The 19,588-nt window shown below is 41.7% G+C and overlaps 1 protein-coding gene across 5 annotated transcripts in view; it reads right to left on the reverse strand.

The window, feature by feature from the left end:
• The window catches only part of LOC126385471 (bile acid-CoA:amino acid N-acyltransferase-like), a 34,465-nt gene that overhangs the window by 8,174 nt on the left and 6,703 nt on the right, over positions 1-19,588 (reverse strand). Inside the window, exons 3-6 of one of the 5 annotated variants that reach the window (XM_050037206.1) lie at positions 6,535-6,744; positions 3,069-3,168; positions 2,708-2,898; positions 2,435-2,610 (exon numbers count right to left, since the gene is read on the reverse strand). In XM_050037206.1, coding sequence (XP_049893163.1) covers positions 2,435-2,610; positions 2,708-2,898; positions 3,069-3,168; positions 6,535-6,744 — 677 coding nt within the window. The remainder of the gene's footprint in view (positions 1-2,434; positions 2,611-2,707; positions 2,899-3,068; positions 3,169-6,534; positions 6,745-19,588) is intronic. The other 4 variants (XM_050037202.1, XM_050037204.1, XM_050037203.1 and 1 more) reach the window with 4 other exon arrangements.

A 19,588-nucleotide genomic window follows, 5' to 3' on the forward strand; every position in this document is an offset into this window, starting at 1 on the left:
AAAAAAAAAGCTCTGAGACAGGGCTCACTTTTATTTTGTTTGACACTCCAAAGCGACGCTCTTGAGTGTGGCGTGTAAGGTGGCTCTATCAGGTGACCAGCACCGGGGTACGACAAACGGGTGAACAGCTGGGATTTTCCTGCAGCCTTCAGGGTCTCCTCGATCTTATGAACAATAAAGCAGCGCTATAACAACCAGCAACTTCAGTGGCACCACAAAAGGGGTGCCATGGTCACCTTGACACAATTCCTGCGGGAACAGGATTGTTGTGGGACTAAAAATGTAACTGTATCAGTATTAGTTTATACACATGAGATAATTAGTGTTATTAACTATGAAATATTAAACCAAATTATATCAGTATGCAATTCTGTAAGTCTCATATTGACATAGTTTAAAACAGCATAATAGAACCCCTGAAATTCAGTGACGGTGTTGGTGTGCCACCCCGAGTTTTTAAGTGATCACAACTAAGTTTTTTAGGGGTGAAGGTGTTTTTGACCACTCAAATGTTTGACCAAACAAAAAACACATAAAACACTATAAACTGCATGGTTTGCACTGAACATTTTCCAGGAATACTTTATAATTGCTTTCCAACATCAATAATTTCTAATAGTGGAAAAATCACAAACAGTAAATAAGACAATCTACCGCGTCTGCGTTCTCCATGCTTGAACTGCACAGATCATCTTCACCCACTATGTATATCAATGGACAGGCGAGATGTTCTAACTGCAAAAACAACACAAGATGTCATTCTAGGGTGAATTTTCTTTCATTGATACAAAACATCCATGTGCACATTGACTGGTATGTCCTCACCTTCACTTTGCTCTCAGGGTTAAGGTTTGCAGGCAAGGAGGCGTCTTTGTAACTCACATATCCCTGATCGTAATATGTAAAGAAATCCTGGTCACTAAAAAGACAAGAGGAAACCAGATCTTGTAATATTTTCTATCATCAGTCTCTGAGGAAATTTTTGAAAACAATCTCTGTGGTACATATTTTCAGCTTCTTAAATTCATGAAGTCTGGGTAAAATACCAGTGAAGCTATCTCACTAGCTCTTCATCAATTAGACATTTAAATCAATCAAGGAGGTTAAAAAGAAGAGAGGTCCCAGCGTCATATCACATCATACCAATGAGATACAACGCATGCTCAGTGAAATCTGGTCTGCATTTGTAGAAAGACTCAGTAACTGGCACACTCTCATAAAACATGGGAATGATTGATTTGTTTCACTGAGCAGCCGCAGTTGGCCTTGGGTTGGAAATATTTCTGTATGAAAAATAAAGATATGGGTGAGAATAACAATTCTGTAATTAAATTGTCCATAATAAACTACCATAAACAAATGCTAATGACTTTAGTTGTTCTTTTATCTCAGACATGTTAGGATATTATCCTAACATGTCTGAGATAAAAGAACAACTAAAGTCATTATCAGAAACTAAAGACATAATAAACACCATTGAACATAAACAAATGCTTTCTGTATGCAAACATTCAATTGTGTATTGGCCACCATCCAGTTGAGTGCACCCAAAGAGAACCTGAGCAGACAACGTCCCTTTATTTCTGGTGCCACCTGCTGTAAACCTCCAACAATGCAGTTCTAGTTACATTGATGATGTGTCATACCCCATTGCTCCCATGGGGTCAAAAGAGCATGTCCCAGTCTTCGCTGAAAAGCCTTGAAATTCAAGGACTATTACCCTACAAAACTAAAACTAATACTTTAATCAACAGACTTCACACTTGATACCAGACCTGATCAGATCCAGTGATACAGTGATATCTTGACAATAATATCCCTCAAGTTGCAACTTTAATTACTGACCTATCGTCGTACTCAATCCTGCCATCTGCATCTGACAGCTTGTAGGTACTTCCTACTGGGCCGTTGATACAAATCAAACAGGATGGCTGGAAGGGAGAACAATAGTTGTTTAAAATCAAAATTAACTCATCAAACGTTCAACTTCTTGACATATACTATATTTACAGTATTTTTATGACTATTCATTCTCAAGAAACAGGTGTGATATTCCATGTACATAGAGCTATGCAGTGTTCAAACTGCAGATTTAGAAAAAGATGACAGAGAGAGACCTTTCTGACATACTTTGACACCAATCTGAGTGCCCATTCGAAGAGTCACATAGACTCCATAGGAGAGAATCTGAGTGCCCATTCGAAGAGTCACATAGACTCCATAGGAGAGACCGATAATCCCGATTCTGTCGGCACAGACCTGATGATGATCTTGAAGGAGGTGATATGCTGACTGTGCAAATAAAACAAACAAACAAAGGATATTTTGAGGTAATGACAAAGTCATTAAAGTAAATGTGAGTTTTATTTAAGTGAGACGTACACATGTTGCAGGGAGAACATAGCATAGACTAAAGTCAAGCCTCACATCTTACTTTGAAATATGGATCACCAACATTGATACGGCTTCGCAGGCCAGGCAAATCTTTGTGATTCAGGTAGGTAAGGGACAAGCTAGCATAGCCCCTGGATGCAAAAAGGGCGGAGCGGTACTCCACCAGTCCTCCTCCCCTTCCCCACAAGTCCAGCATGGCTGGAAATGGGCCAGGGCCTGCAGGAAATCAGTACAGTAGGTGCTGTTCAGAGGACACAGTTTGTCCAGGGCAGTCTTAAAATGTGTGAGTGAATGCTTCAAATCTCGTGCTCACCGGGAGGTAAAAACAACGTCCCGACAATTCCATCCTGGCGAATCTCTTTTCTCTGTACACCAGGTGCCATGTACCAGCGCTCAGTAGTTACAGCAGCGAGCTCGGTGCTCTGTCTCTCACTGGGTGAAACGTGGCCCTCCAGTAAGGACATGAGCACTACATATGGAGTCTCTACATTTTTCTTTCTCAGCCTGTCAGAAAGAGCACATTTCTGTCAGGAAATGCAACAACAACAGTAACAGGGTTGGCAGAGATGTTGAGCTTTGCTACAAGTGTATCAGACGACACACAGTCAGGTTTGATGCCACAAACTTGTTTTAAATTTTCTTTAGCTCTCAGTGAGCTTGTTTCCACCACCTGCCTTAAACCTTCTCTTGAACCAGGAGCCGGCTGCAGTCCCCAGAACAGTCCCATCGGCTCACAGCCCAAATATGAACCCCCGACTGAATGATCCCTGGTCACTATTGAAGAAACAGAAAGAAAGAGAGGGGAGAAGATCAGCAACTGCCTACATAAAAGTCTAAATGGTTCAAATAGTCATTTCTAAAAGTTGTTTTCATGATACACAAATTCAATGTTAAAAGGGCAGTTCATCCCAAAATCAAAAATACATATTTTTCCTCTTACTTGTAGTGATATTTATCAATTGTTTTGGCGTGAGTTGCTGAATGTTGGAGATATCAGCTGTAAAGCTGTCTGGTTTCTCTCGAATATAATGGAACCAGATTGCGTTCGGCTTGTGGTGCTCAAAGCGTGATCAAGCACCATCCATTCATGGTTTGTCAGCTGTCTGACAACAACACTACCTGCATCCCTGCTGACAGTCAGCTATCTTGAAAGAACCTTAAAAAAGTTCTTCAGTCAAGCTGAATAGAATTCCAAAGAAAGTTCTGGGTACCATACAAGAGACCCTTTGCAAACATGCCCATGATATCCGATGATAGCTTTGTCTGCTCCCAAGAAACCACTCAGCCTTCTATCCTTGACCAAGACCTGTGCTTCTGCCCTCCTGGTTTGTGTTTACCTGTTCCCCGTGGCTGTGTAGAGAAACCAACACTCTCCCTAGAGAGTTAACCTGTTCTGCTGCCTGTGGTTTCCTGTGCTGTTAATTACCTTGCTGCATGGCTGTACATTCTACCTTTGTGTGTGCACTGTGGAATCCTCTCATCGTTGCCACTGGATGATTGATTTTTCGCCAGAGCCACCCTACCAACTGCTGGCTCAACACAGGTGTGTTGGCGTTCCCTGTGTGTTTTCCTGGTTTCGGATTCTCTGCTTGTCTGACATCACCTTTTGCCTGCTCCCTCATGGCACTGTTGCACATAGTTAAAATGTCAGCTGCGTGTGTCTGGCGGGCACTGGCCACTTACCTGCTTTCAGCTTTGGTGAGTTGCCAAGAGGAAGGCTTGGAAGGCTCCAAGCCAAGATATTGACTCTCCCAGTTGTTTCAACTGTCTGCTTATCCTGTGTTTATCAAAGCGGTGCATTAAAGTTCATTATAAACTGTCGTGTCTGTTATTGGTGCTGTTTTTGAGTCATAAACCTACACGTTGCAGAACACTGCAGGTATGGATAAAAACACCACAGTGCAACAAAACGAAATACTGAACCAGCCTGAAACCAAATTTGTGTCTCTTGAGGACAGAAGCAGAAAAGACAACCTGTGCCTTGTCTTCCTAAAAGAGGGAGAGGAGAAGGGAACTGCTTTGGCCTACCTGACTACCATCTTCCAAGTGGCTCTTTCATTTAGCTGAACATCCACTGGAGCTCATGCAGGCTCATTGCATCAATAGTGAAATGTTGTGCTTCACAGAGAGACTAAAGGTTGAACAAATCAAGAAGTCCATTGGAAGTTGCCAGGTACACCATTCGATTCGCACCAGGCTACAGTAATGATGCCAACATGCGGAGATGTCCCTGGTGCCCAATCAGGAACCAGGCTCGTGGTTTGGGTTTTGAAGCTTTCCTGTATTTGATCCCGGCCGTCATCAAACAACAACCATTCCAAGGCAGAGAAGTTTAGTAATTCCAACAAGACAATAAGGAATAATGCCCAATCTTCTTGGGTGGTAAGGCTCATAGATTGTGTTCTCCACATCATCTCTACTATAATGTAGGCAAATTTGCATTTCCTTAGATAGCGAAGGCATAACTCGGTGGTGGTGGTGTGATGAGGTGCTCCTTTAATGCAGTGTATTTCAGTATAAGCATGTTGTGCTAGTGAAGGTAGCCCCAGGCCTGCCTCCTCCCCCAACAACCCCCCATATCAGCACCAAATTATGTAAGGTCCTTGATGGCCCTTGCTTATTCTTTTGGATCCTGTCCTCTTCCCTGTTGTGGCTCGTTGTTACAGCTTTGATCTGATCCATTCGCTGAGCACAATGCATGTGGAAACCTTGTTGTCCTGCCTATCTGAGTGATCCTGTGTTAATACCCAATACCAGAGGTGCTTAACCTGCTGATGTTTTTTTTAATTTTTTTTTATCATGTCTGTGTGCTCTCTCCCTGCAGGCAGGGGATTGTTAGGGCAGCTGAGAACACCTGAGACTGTTGAGGTTATAAGCCTGTGTGCAGCTGGTAGATGTCTCTCTGGCTGAACCTCCACCTTGCTTTGGTCTGGTTATGTTGCTTTGGTTCTGATTTGCTTTTATGCACCTTTACAACACTTGCACACACTTTCTACTAATGCACCACACACACTACCGACACCACTGCACACTCCACACTGTAAATATTCATTTCATCTTTAATTTGGTCTATTTTGGCCTGATTTAGTTTAATTTGATTAAATAAATATCTTGTTCAACTTTGCCATGGTGTCTCCATTTTTGTTGTGGCCTTCTGAGCCGGGTTATAACATTAGCCTTATAGCTGTTTTTCTTAAATTGTACTTATTCTGCTGTTATTGTTAAACCAACTGGGTTGTTTATTTGTTTGTAGTTCTTGTATATGTTATTTTTCTTTCAGATTGCATAGTTTTGTCGTGAGTATTGCTGTGTTGCATCTGAGGTGAGTAGGTGGTGGCACCCGTCAGTGTAGTCTGTAGGTGTTTCTCAAAAGGATCCTTCCTTGGTAGGATGAGTCCTTCCAAGAAAGGACAAGAAAAAATAAACACTTGATTCAGCTCAGTCGCTCTTTTAGTGGTTAAATTCTCCCTAAAGTTTTGAGTTACTGTTTAAAGGTAGGGTCTGGAGGATTTTCCAGTTGCTGTTTGTAAACACACATTCAAATTTGGCCCCTCCTATCAGGCTCAACTCTCCTGGGTGTACGGAGCCCGGAAGTACGGAAGAAGGCTTCACAGAAGAGGTTCAGGCAAGGCTTGCGCTGGTGCACGCTCGGACACGCTTGGGCACGGCACCTGCGCTCTCTCATTGGCTGGGGAAATCTCCGCCCAGAAGCGGTCCAAGCTCACAGAAACATCAAAATACAGTTAAAGGGCAGGAGCTCTGCAAACAGAGTCACCACCACACATGAGTAGAAGCCCATAGGTGATGATTAAGCAGGATTTCATTTGTATATGTCTATATTTTGTTTTGTTTGAAAATCCTCCAGATCCTACCTTTAAGCTTTGTTTAATGTGATGTGAACACTAAAATACCTGCAAAAAAGAAATGGTGGGGTTGTTGTAATAATTAAGTTTTTATCTCACACTAATTCATGGAGTTCTATTTGAACCCGTCTTTTACGTCTACAATGCGACTATTATGTTTTCTTTTACAAATTGTAACAAGTTAATACATTACATCTGGAGTAATTACATTATTACAACAGCATTACATATAATCCAACAGATAATGTATTGTACTAGAAAACTCAGTGTGACTCACAGTTGACAGTGCCATCTGAATTTGTGTTATAATGGGCGAATGCCTCCCACAGGTCACCATCATCACTGTGCATTTGTGCACACACTGTGACAGGACTGTGTGGGGGCAGGAAACGTCCTTTAATGCTGATCGGTTCATCTATGAGGGCACGAACAGGAGCAGCTGTCAGTAGAGGGGCTGGTCTAAAGCTGCTCTTCCACCGAACTCCACCTAGAAGAAAATATACTTGTGAACTTTAGCATTACAAAAGACATTCTGAGAGGTATTGCAGATAGTTTGTTTTAAATGCTCTAATGTCAAAGATCAGTATCAAGAGTACTATCAGAGGCTGATAAAGATCCAACAGACCTCGATGTAGAGAAACTTAAACATTTTTTATGCATTTGAAGGATGATTTTTTTCCACAGCGACCTACATACTTCCCCACATACACATCCAGCGGGAGCAAATTTAGGTTCATTGTCTAAGTTAAAGTCATAGGGCTACATGATTATGGCTGAAATGAAAATCACGATTTTTTTTTTTTACATTAGCAATTATTTTTCCTGGTCTTCATATGTTTATTGTCCTGCAGTTTACTGTGTTGCCCTGTGGTACAGACACAAGTCTCGTGCACTTGCTTAACATTTCTCAACCTAAACCCAAAATACTCCCAAACAATGACTGGTGATTCATTTTGAGGGAGCTCTTTGCCTTCCACTCCAGACATTTGGTTTTCAGTTTGCCCGTCTGCTCTTGGTTGTATATTACTCCTCCACTCTGGACTGGACTCCAGCTGCAACATTCAGGAAAGTGTGCATGCAGTGGTATGACATCTGTCATGGCTGTTCGTTGAGGGAGTGCTTGATTTGATATGGAGCAGGGGGTTTTATGGATGGAGCACACGTGTTAAATGTCAATATCACAGTCAGTCATATTAATTTAATTATAGGAGGCCAAATTTGTGAGCGATATTATTATTCCATTGATTGTGCAGCATCAACACGTGGACAGGAGGAGCTGGGAATCATACAGTTAATAGCCAACCATGACCTGACCTGAGTCACCCTCCTTTACTACTGAACTGTATGTTTTCTGCACCAAAATGTACGTAATTAGTCAGTGAGAAGACAGTTTTTAGAGCAGTAGTTCATGACACAATAGCAAGAGTGTTTTTTAATGCTGCTTCTTGAGATATGTGCAATTGTCTTTCTTTTTTTTTTAAAATCCCTTCTTCCACAGATATCTCTCGACAGATTTTTGAGCTGCTAACTTAGAATCTTTGAAAGCTCTTCAGCCTGAATATTTATTGCTGGAATATTTTTTGCATGATTTCTACAAAATGTTTTGTGATTATTTACACTTGTAACAGCAGTGGCTATAGGGAAAACTAAATTATAAGATAATCACAAACATCACACTCAGACCTTCATATAAAGGCAGCAGTTGTAGACCTGCAGTATTATTGTAATACATTTACTCAGTCAAAGTAGATTTCATTGTTGAACTCACACAAAAGCTCTCCAAAGACCCACAAAAAGACAATAAAGAACAATATTCTTACCCACAGCATGCCACAAACATGCCAGGCTCCTGTGTACACCGATGCATGGTATCATCTTCAATTCTATGAGCCGCTGTGTTGCTGTCAAACTTATAGGAGCTCTGATCCACAATGGTATATCTGCCGTTAAACCTGGATGACTTGTTGAACTGGCTGTGACAATTTGTCAGCCTCGGAAATTAAACACAGAACATTGCTCTGCATAACCGCCAATTATCTGTTTGAAAGCAGATGTAAGACACTGCTTTATGACGGGCTAAGTCCTGAATAATGGGGATTTTTCCAGTTTCCTGTGACTGTGTCAAAGTGTCCTTTACTTATGTAAAAAGTAGTAATACTGCAGTATAAACAGATTCTGTTACAATTAAGTCCTGCATTCAAAACTGTATTTAAGTTACAGTTCACAAGTATTAGCAAAACACAATTAAAGTATAAGTAAAAGTGCTTGTAAGTTTCATGATGTGTTAGTCTCTATTTACATTAATTTTACTGACAGCATTTAAATGTAGCTGGTTGAGGTGAATCTCATTACCACTGTGGGGTGTCTGCAGCTATAGGCCACATGTCTTGCATCATTCCTCATACTTACTGACTGACTTGTCGGCAGAGAAAGTTCCCACTTAAGATAGATCATTAGATCAATAGATAGATCGATTGATAGAGTAATAAACCTTGATTAGGTGTCCAATATAGCCTTGTTGGAAATTAAATAGCAAAAATGTAGGATAGGACTTATTAACACAGATAAACCTTAGTTACAATTAATTCATACAGCTGCCAATCAGGTATAACCAGGGAAAGTTTAAGTCTTCTCTCCCTTCTCAGATGCCGCCTTTGTAATGACTGTATGGGCATCTAGCCAGTATTTATCACACTGTCAGTGCCTCCCAAGGCCACCCCATCCCCTAAGGGCACCACACACAAGAAAATGCACTGCAGATACTCATCACACTACACCACCACACTACCAGTACTTATAGGGCACACACAGATGGCATCCAGTATAGACAATCTCCCTAAACACTCCCATTCCCTGGCAACACTGTGGCTGAGCTGTTCTAATGAAATCTGCAAAACTAACAAGACAATAACTGACACAGACACAAACAAAATGATTTAAAAAGTCATTTATATGGCTTAGCTTTCCCAGGTTCTGAGACCTCCCATGGGGTCTGACCTTTAGCGCTGGTCTGACCTTGTCAAGATTAGAGATGGGGGAACCGGGGAAGCATGCTGGTCCAGCGCTGTGAAGTCCCCCTATGCTGCAGGAGAGCCTCTACACAAACTGGGAAACGGATGTCACACTCCCTAGTGCCTCATCCGCGCTAGTTCCCTGCCTTAACGAACTTCGCCCTACAGCCCAGCTACCTGTCTTTCCGGCAGCAGCCCTGACTGGCATGTGAACGGCACCCACCCCCCACCAATGGGTGCACTGTTTTGGCTTGGCTATTCGACGACCTTGCACCAAACGCCACTTCCCAGAACCACCCCATCCGCACTCAATTCACTCCCTTGCAACCCTCGTAGTCCGTCTCCCCAGTCCTCACCAAGCACAGGTGCAGCCACTCCCTACAGTTTGTCCACAGTTCCCCTCCCAGGTCACAGTGACACCATTACACTCCCCCCACCCTTAAAGGAAATGGCCACTTTAGAATGAAAATACAGACAGGGCTTACTCACCCTCATGCCGACAAGAAGTCCAGTGTAGTTTTTTAATCCACAAAACTCGTTCGGGGTATTGGAGTTGGATTTTTCCATACACTTGAAGTGCATGGAACCCACATTTTAAAAATGTAATAAAACTCCGCTAATGCATTTTAAAATCGTCAGAATGGCTCATTTGTCGCAATCCAAGTGCCCTGAAGCCAGGGCATGCAAAATTGACTTGAAAAGACATAATTTACATGGCAACTCGCGCAAGACTAGCTGATGGCTAGTGGTGGTGCTAGTTCTCGAGTCTCATGCGAGTTGCCATGTAAACACAGCACTCATGCAGGGCAGGCTAACTGACCACGGTGAGAAATTATGCTATAAAAGTGGAGTAAATTATGTCTTTTCAAGTCAATTGTGCATTCTATACACCACAGTTAGGTTACCTAACCAACATCGATGACAATGGCTTGTCAACGTATGACATCCACCTCTAACTCATACGCCCTTAAATACACATAACATTAAGCCTTTATTAAATGTAATCTGATGAGTTACATAAAAATTCAGCCCATGTACTGTTATCATGAATGAGGAGATTAGCTACCTTTACCAAGTTATTGATCTGGGAAGTTTGAATCTGTGAATATTTTTCCAACATTGACAAATTGCTTTAGACAGGCAGTTGCTGTCCGCTCTTTCTGGTACTGCACACCAGTATTTAATGTTTCAGTTGTAGAGTACCAGACTGTACCAGCCCTCTTTCACCCCTGGTTATAGGTTAGTATGGCAAAGAAATACACCAAAGATCACAGGTACTCAAACACAACAGTGAACACAGTGAGTGCTGTTTGCGTGTTTATTTAAAGTTTATTAGCACTGAATGTGTTGCAGGTTGCACTGAATTTTGACAGTGCACGTCCTTGGATCCCCAGCAAGACATCTGCCAAATGTGAAGTAGATCGGATGAACGATTCTTGAGATATGCGAAGGACATACAGAAAGACAGATGGACAGACAGAGATTCCTTGCTTGATGTTAATGGAGCAAGGCCAGCTAATCGCTAACATGCTTGGTTAAAAAAGGAGAACTAATGCTTTAAGATGGCAGAGGTATGATCACATTATCCCTCTTGAAGTGTAACAGGAGATGTGTTCTTTGTTTTATTTCCTAATCGCTCAAGAAAATTGGATTTGTGTACCGTTAGCAACTGTTACCACTGGAAAGCACTGGCTCCGGTTCAGCGTCTCAAGTTGCACACATAATTCCTGCAAGGGGCTAGGAATAAGGTGGATAGGCCTAACCCAAAGTTTCTCTTTCATTCACTGAGTGTTCACTTGCCTTGCTCTATAATAACCCCAATTTAGCCCTTAAATGCTGTGATGGCCGTGTCCACAGCCAAACAAAAGGTGGAATGATTCACATACTCACCCACTCTATTACCACATGTTCAGCTACCTTTCATTTGCAGTCACTTAAATTACATACAACACCCAGTCTCTTTAATTAAAAATGTATTTATTAGCACTTTGACAACACACAAAGTCTGCACATTTAGTTTACATTTAGTTTTGTCATTTTGTGAATTATAAATTCCTTTGTCTCGAGTCAAAGCTATTCAAAAGAGGCTGGGACAAACTCTCTAAATCCATGAGAGATATGGGGTATGACACATGCACAGTGTACCTGGAGCTGCAGTGTTGGAGGGTTACAGCAGACAGCATTATAAATTAATAGATGGTGTCTGCTCAGGTGCTCTTTTAGGTGCACTATTTTTAGCCTCCTTGGGTGCGCTTGGCCTGACAGAACTTATTGGATATGCTTGAATGGATGGCGGCCGATATGCAGTGGAAGGTTTTCATATGGAAGGCATCTGTGTTTGGTCTTTAATTAAAGCTCTTTTTAGCAAATGCAGAATTGTAATTCTCACCCATATCTTTTTTGATATATTTCAGACTGCAGACGCCATAGTGAGATGAATCAATCATCCCCATGTTCTCTGATAGTGCACCAGCTATTGAGCATTTAGGAAAGTGAAGACAGGATTTTACTGCGCATGTGTTGTACCCCAGTAATATGAGGCAATATGGTGCCATGACTTCTCCTCTTTATAGTCTGCTTAGTTGGAGTCTGGCAACAGATGGGGCTGAGGGCAGAGCCTGGCTTTATGCAGAGGGCCATCCCTTGGACTAAACCAAGAGCTCTGACGTCATGGAGGGGACTAGGATAAACCCAACTTTTTTTTAACTTTAAACATGTGTTCTTTGTGCTGTGTTTGCTTGGTCGATGATAAATGCGCAATCAGTATCTTTTCACCATATAAATGTGACTTTACCAACAAACACAAGAAGTGAGCTGTTTAATTAAGGATCATCTAAAATAGGCCAGTCTCTTTCGTTTGAGGTGGTTACATCGACCCAGGCTATTTTATTCAGATCGGGCTATTATTTTGATTACTAGTGGGATATAAGGATCCATGTAAACACACCGAGTGACTACTCTGGCCGAGGCAGTCTTACTGAAATGAGACTGAAATTGAACAAAATGGTTGTTGTTGAGTAAGCAGGCAGTAAGACGATCAGCGGAAGCTTTTGTGAAGTAATTTCGAAATGAAAGGAAGATTGGAAATAGTTCTATAACTGTTTAGAATTTAGGTTTTGCAGCAGCAATTGAATAATGGCAGTTTTAAAAGGGGAGGGCATAGAGCCCATGGAAAGTGACTTGTTGATAATGTCAAGAATGTGACTAATTAATCCAGGAAGCAGCTCCTTGAAAAGATCAGAAGATATAGGGAGGGTATAATATGCAGGTTGTAGGTTTTGAAGCAGTTACCAAATTATAAAGTCCTCAAGTGAGATTATTTCAAATTTCGAAAGGGTCCAGATGGTCTGAGTCTCAGTGTCTGCATCGATCAAAGTATTGGAGTGTATATAGCTGTCATTCTGAGAGGAGTATTGACCAGTAATTTTATCTCTGAGTCAATCGTATTGTGAGAAATTTCAGAAAATCAGCAGCATTAAATGGCAGGCTATTCGCAGGGGTATTCTGTGTGAGATTAACAACAGCATTGAACAGAACCCCTGGATTGTTTTTATTGATGTTAAAAAGGTGAGAAAAACATGCTGTCATAGCAACTGAGAGTGCTCCCTTAACCTTCTGACCCACAAGGCGAAAAGTCTACTGTTAAGTTATACCCCAGCTACATGCCCACTGAGGTGTCCATTGAAAACCATGGCACTGACTTCCTTCAAGTGCATTTTCTGGTTGTAAGTGGAGTGACAGAGTCAAGTTTGTGAGAAAGGCACCATTCAGATTGTCTCTGCGGTTTTTACTGATTAGTTCTTGAAAGTCCTTTTCATCTAAAAACAATTCTAATTTCATCCTCAGTTCTCTGAATGTAAAACCCAGATACATGAGGCATTTCACAGTTGCATATATGATGAGATATGTCAAGATTCATCGTCTCAGATTAGTTTCCATAAAATCCAGGACCTTTTTCCAGGCATCTTCCTGGGCAGCAGCGTGGGGTGCAGGGTGACCTCCCCACAGAGTGAACACTGCAGGAGAAACAAAGCAGGAAAGTGTTAGGATTATTTTTTACTTTCCATTATAGTTACATGTTCTATACTACAATGACCAGTCTCAAAGTGAAAATGTAATTACAACAGGTATTAAAAAAGGATTTGGCTAAACATAAAATGCAGCTCTGAGACAGGGCTCACCTTTTTTGGGTTTGACGCTCCACAGGGACAGTCTTGCATTTGGTGTGTAAGGTGGTTCAATTAGATGACCAGCATCGGGGTATGACACACGGGTGAACAGATGGGATTTTCCCACAGCCTTCAGGGTCTCCTCGATCTGATGATCAATAAAACAGAGCTATAACAACAGCTAACATCTTGTATTGTGGCCTAATATAAGCAATTGTATCAGGGGGGCTATGACCCTCCTGATGATTGCTGCCCTATCTTTTTAAGTTAGCGAGTTAGATAACCTACACAGTGGTATCTTCTTATTAAATATGACCAATATGTCTTTTAGTAATACACTTTGTAGCACAGTCATTTAACTGTAATAAAATCTCTTCTTAAAAAGCCCATTCTTGATGTAGGGGTTTTAGCCAACTACAGACCTACTTCTGATCTTTGCTTTCTCTTTTTTCTTAAGAAAGTAGTCACAAACCAGTTGTGTGACTTTCTACATAAAAATAGTTTGAGGATTATCAGTCAGGATTTAGAGTGCATCATAGCACAGAGACAGCACTGGTAAAAAAATTACAAATGACTCTCTGATTGCTTCAAACAAAGGACTCGTCTCTGTACTTGTCTTATTGGATCTTAGTGCTGCATTTGACACAATTTTCCACCACATCCTACAACCCTGATTCTAAAAAAGTTGGGACAGGAGCATGTTTACCCCTGTGTTACATCACCTTTTCTTTAAACAACACTCAGTAAACATTTGGTAACTGAGGCCACTAATTGTTGTAATAGTAAAAGTGAAATTCTTTCCCATTATTCCCAGGACAGGATTAAAACTGCACATTTTGTGACTAAATGTTTATAGAGCAACAGCAGTAATACTAAAACAGCAATGTCACAATATAAATGTAATATCTCACTGGAAACAAATCTAAAATGTCAGTGAAATAAACCATATTCCTGACATCACAATACTGAGTGAAGTTTAGAAAGAATAAAGAACACAGTCATCAGTCAGTCTCAGTCCTCCTATCCTCTCTGCTCCTCCCTCTACTGCTGAGGTAAAGTTATGCCTGGTAAATTTTAAAATACGTGGCAAACTAAGCTAAACCATTGGACATAAATAGTTATTTCTGTTTAATCTTATTATTTTATTATCACAGCTAACAAATTAAAATATTGTTTCATTTACAACTAAAGTGAATGTGTTTTTGACTGCTCAAATGTTTGACTTGACGCAGACCACGCAAAACTAAATACTATGAACAACACAAGAATAAGAATAAGAATAACTTTAATCATCCCCAAGGGGAAATTCAACGGTTTCATGGTTTGCAATGAACATTTATCCACGACTACTTTATAAATGCTTTCTAACATCAATACTTTGTGATAATGGGGAAAAAACAAACAGTAAAATAAGACAATCTACCATGTCTACGGTCTCCACGCTTGAAGCACTCAGGTCATCTTCACCCACTATGTACATTAATGGACAGGCGAGGTGCTCTAACTGCAAAAAAATGAATAAATAAAATACATAAATAAATTAATGTGTTCAGTTATAGAAAATATTCATGTGAACACTGACTGTTTAATACTTACCTTCAATATACTCTCAGGGTTAAAGTTTGTGGGCAAGGAGATGTCTCTGAAACTCACATATCCTTGATCATCATATGTCCAATATTTCTGGTTACTGTAAGGACAAGTTGACAGAGGAAACCACATCTCATATCAATTTTTAATCGCTTTTTGGGAAATTTGTTGAAAACAACCTTTTCTGCTTCTCAGCTCACAATGAAACCGACAAGGAACTGTTGGTCTACAATACTAAAACTACACTGCTCAAAAAATTGAAGGGAACATGAATTACTCAAGTTGAAAATCTTTACTGATGTACATTATAATTTGTTAAGAACAAAAGGATGTAACAACAGTCAATGGAAACCAAAATCATCAACCCACTGAGGGCTGGATTCAAAATCACGCCGGTGGATAGTGTCATGGGGGATCTCCTCCCAGACCTGGATCAGGGCATCAGTGAGCTCCTGGACAGTCTGTGGTGGTACTTGGCAGCATTGGATGCACTGAAATATAATTTCCCATATGTGCTCAATTGGATTTAGGTCAGGGGAACAAGAGGGCCAGTCAATGGCATGGGCCAGGGCCCACTGCACCAGGAGGAACCCAGGGCCCACTGCACCAGGAGGAACCCATGGCCCACTGCACCAGGAGGAACCCACGGCCCACTGCACTAGGAAGAACCCATGGCCCACTGCAGCAGTGTAAGGTCTGTGAAATTGCTCTGAGGATTTCATCCGGGTACCTCATAGCAGTCAGGGTACCACTGGCTATGACATGGAGGTCTGTGTGACTCTCCAAGGATATGCCTCCCCAAACCATCACTGACCCACCGCCAAACTGGTCATGCTGGATGATGTTACAGGCAGCATAATGTTCACCACGGCGTCTCCAGATTCTTTCAAGCCTGTTACATGTCCTCAGTGTGAACCTGCTCCCATCTGTGAAGAGAACGGGGTGCCAGTAGTTAATCCTTGTTTTCTTTGGCGAATGCCAATTGAACTGCAGGGGGCTGTGAGTACAGATCCCACTAGAGCACGTCGAGCCCTCATGCTACCCTCATGGAGTCTGTTTCTGACAGTGTGGTCAGAAACATGCACACCAGTAGTCTGCTGGAGGTCATTTTGTAGGGCTCTCGCAGTGCTCCTCCTGTTCCTCCTCACACAAAGGAGCAGATACCGGTCCTGCTGCTGGGTTGATGCCCTTCTACGGCCCTGTCCAGCTCTCCTCGTGTAACAGCCGGTCTCCTGGTATCTCCTCCATGCTCTTGAGACTGTGCTGGGAGACACAGCAAACCTCCTTGCGACCACACTTAATAATGTGCCATCCTGGAGGAGCTGGACTACCTCTGCAGCCTGATTGGGCTGCAGGTACCACCTCATGCTGCCAGTAGTGACGAGGATACTAGCAGAACACAAAACTAGAGAAGATCGATCAGGAAAGATCTGTGGCCACCACATGTAAAAACATTTCCTTTTTTGGGGGTTGTCTTACTTTTGCGTCTCCATTGCTCCTGTTGTCACTTTCATTTGCACCGAAGCAGCTGAAACTGATTCACAATCACTTGAGCTTCCTGAATGGGCAGATTGATATCCCTGAAGTTTAACTGACTTGGTGTTATACTTTGATGATTTAGTGTTCCCTTAATTTTTTAAGCAGTGTAGTGCTGTAGTCAATAAACTTTACACTTGATACTAGACCTGATCAGATTAGAGGGATTCATGCAATAATCCCACAGTGATGTCTTGCAAATAATATCTTACAAGTTGCATCTTTAATTGCCATTTACCTTTCAATAATCTCGCCTCCTACATCTGAGCACATGTTAGTACTTCCTAGTGGGCTGTTGATACAAATCAAGCAGGATGGCTGGAGGGGAGAAAATTAATTGTTTAATGTCATTGTAAACCCACCAAACTTTCTGTGCCTTTGCATATACTAAATAGTGCCTTGCCAAAATATTCTGTAGACTCTGAGAACTTTCAGAGCAGGTGCCGTATTCACAAAGCTATCTAGTACTGAGAGTTGCTCCTAGTGAAGAAATTTGAATTTCCCCATAAAGTTAAGACTAGGTCCTTGTAAAGATAAAAGCAATTCACAGAGCACCAGAGCCCTGAAAGGAGCTCCTAAGGTTAAACACTGCTGGGAGCAGAGAGGAGGACTTTTAAGAGGCTTAAGAGTTTCCTAAGCAGAGGAGAAAATGACAGAAACAAAGAGGCCACAGAGAAATTTTCCAAACACTGGATGACAGTGAGTAACCGAAATGCAATAAATTAGATTGTGCAGGGCTAATTTTTGTGGTCGATCTAATTAGGGATATGCACACATTACCCACCTAACTAAATAACGTTATAACGCTAGAAATAAAATTATCACAACACTAAGATATTTGGAAAACTGGGAAAATGCAGCAGTGCAGCTGTGATGACTTGAGTCTGTCTCAACCTTCCATCAGCAGAGTGATCACACTAACAATGACAACACTTTCACAGTCAGCAGTTCATTTCATTTCCACTGGGTGTCCACACCTTGCAGGCTCACATAAGGGCGTGTCTGTGACAACCCATCACATCTGTTAGAGATGTGAGAATGTGTAATACCTAGCAATGGGGTCAACCACACCTCCTTACTAAGGTCAAAGTTTCTGTTCCTTCCTTGCTCAGAGTTGCTCTGAGAACTTTCCTAAGCTAGGACTCCTTACTAAAAAATTTTTAGGCGAAGTTAAGAGCTCCCTGAGAGGATTCTCAGAATGTGGGAGGTAATTGGGAGCAGCAGGTCTTTTTTAGGGGCGTCATGGCAATGGGGATGGATACATATGGATGCACCACTTTTCAGTTGTGTTTTTTTTTTTTCCATTTCACTTCACCACTGTTTACTATTTTGTGCAGGTCCATTACAAAAAACTGATTTAAATGAAAGGTTGTAACGCAACAAAATTACAGTATCTTACTATATAATGACGAAAACTCTGGATGTGTCTGTTCCACGTTTTTCTCCTCACTGACTTGGTCAATCCATGTGAAATTTGGTACAGTGGTAGAGGGTCATGGGAGGATGCGAATGAAGCAATATTACATCAATTGGCCAAAGGGGGGCGCTATAGCAACCGACTGAAATTGCAAATTTTGAATGGGCATATCTCATGCCCCGTATGTCGTAGAGACATGAAACTTTGCACAGAGATGCCTCTCCTCATGAGGAACAAACCTAACCCCACACATAATCTGAGGGGACCCCTCGATTATTGACCCAATCAAACAAAATGGGGGCGCTAGAGAGCTAATTTCTTATCTAGGCCTAACCACCATATCGATTTTTACTAAACTTGGTAGATATGTAGAACAGGATGCCTCAAGGTGACTGGAGAAATGTAACTCTACTTGGCAACTGGGTGGCGCTATATCAACAGAAAAATGCTTAGAAATGGCTAAAATGCGACCGATCACTGTGGCTCCCCCTGTGGCCCAATGTTTTTTTTTTTTTTTTTTAATTTTTGGTATGACTAAGTCATGGTATGGTATGCTGTAAATAATCATGGAAACTGTCAGTCAGTCATTCTGTCTGTCCCACGTTTTTCTACTCACTGACGTGGTCAATCTATGTGAAACTGCACATAGGCATTGAGGATTGGCATAGGTAGAAGGTGACAAAGCTACCAATGGGTTTGGACTAGTTTACAGTATTATTGTAGCTATTCATGCTGAACAAACAAGTGTGGTATTTCATGTACTTGGAGCTATGCATAGATCAAACTGTAAATTTAGAAAAAGATGACAGAGAGAGACCTTTCTGACATACTTTGACACCCATCTGAGTGGCCATTCGAAGAGTTATGTAACCTCCAAAGGAGAGACCGATAATGCCAACTTTGTCGGCAAAGACCTGACGATGATCTTGAAGGAGGTGGAATGCTGACTGTACAAACAAAACAAAAAAAAACATTTTGAGGGAATGACAAAACAAATCTGAGCTTTGTTTAAGTGACATATATATTTTGCAGAGAAAACATAGCATATAATAGGTTAAAGGCTCTCATCTTACTTTGAAATATGATTCACCAACACTGACTTTGCCTTGTGGGCCAGGCAAATCTTTGTGATTGAAGTAGGTAAGGGACAAGCTAGCATAGCCCCTGGATGCAAAAAGGGCAGAGCGGTACTCCACCAGTCCTCCTCCCATTCCCCACAAGTCCAGCATGGCTGGAAATGGGCCAGGGCCTGCAGGAAATCAGTACAGTAGGTGCTGTTCAGAGGACACAGTTTGTCCAGGGCAGTCTTAAAATGTGTGAGTGAATGCTTCAAATCTCGTGCTCACCGGGAGGTAAAANAAATGGGCCAGGGCCTGCAGGAAATCAGTACAGTAGGTGCTGTTCAGAGGACACAGTTTGTCCAGGGCAGTCTTAAAATGTGTGAGTGAATGCTTCAAATCTCGTGCTCACCGGGAGGTAAAAACAACGTCCCGACAACTCCATCCTGGCGAATCTCTTTTCTCTGTACACCAGGTGCCATGTACCAGCGCTCAGTAGTTACAGCAGCCAGCTCGGTGCTCTGTCTCTCACTGGGTGAAACGTGGCCCT

The sequence above is a fragment of the Epinephelus moara genome, chromosome 24 (genome assembly GCF_006386435.1).
Source record: "Epinephelus moara isolate mb chromosome 24, YSFRI_EMoa_1.0, whole genome shotgun sequence".
Lineage (NCBI taxonomy): Eukaryota > Metazoa > Chordata > Actinopteri > Perciformes > Serranidae > Epinephelus > Epinephelus moara.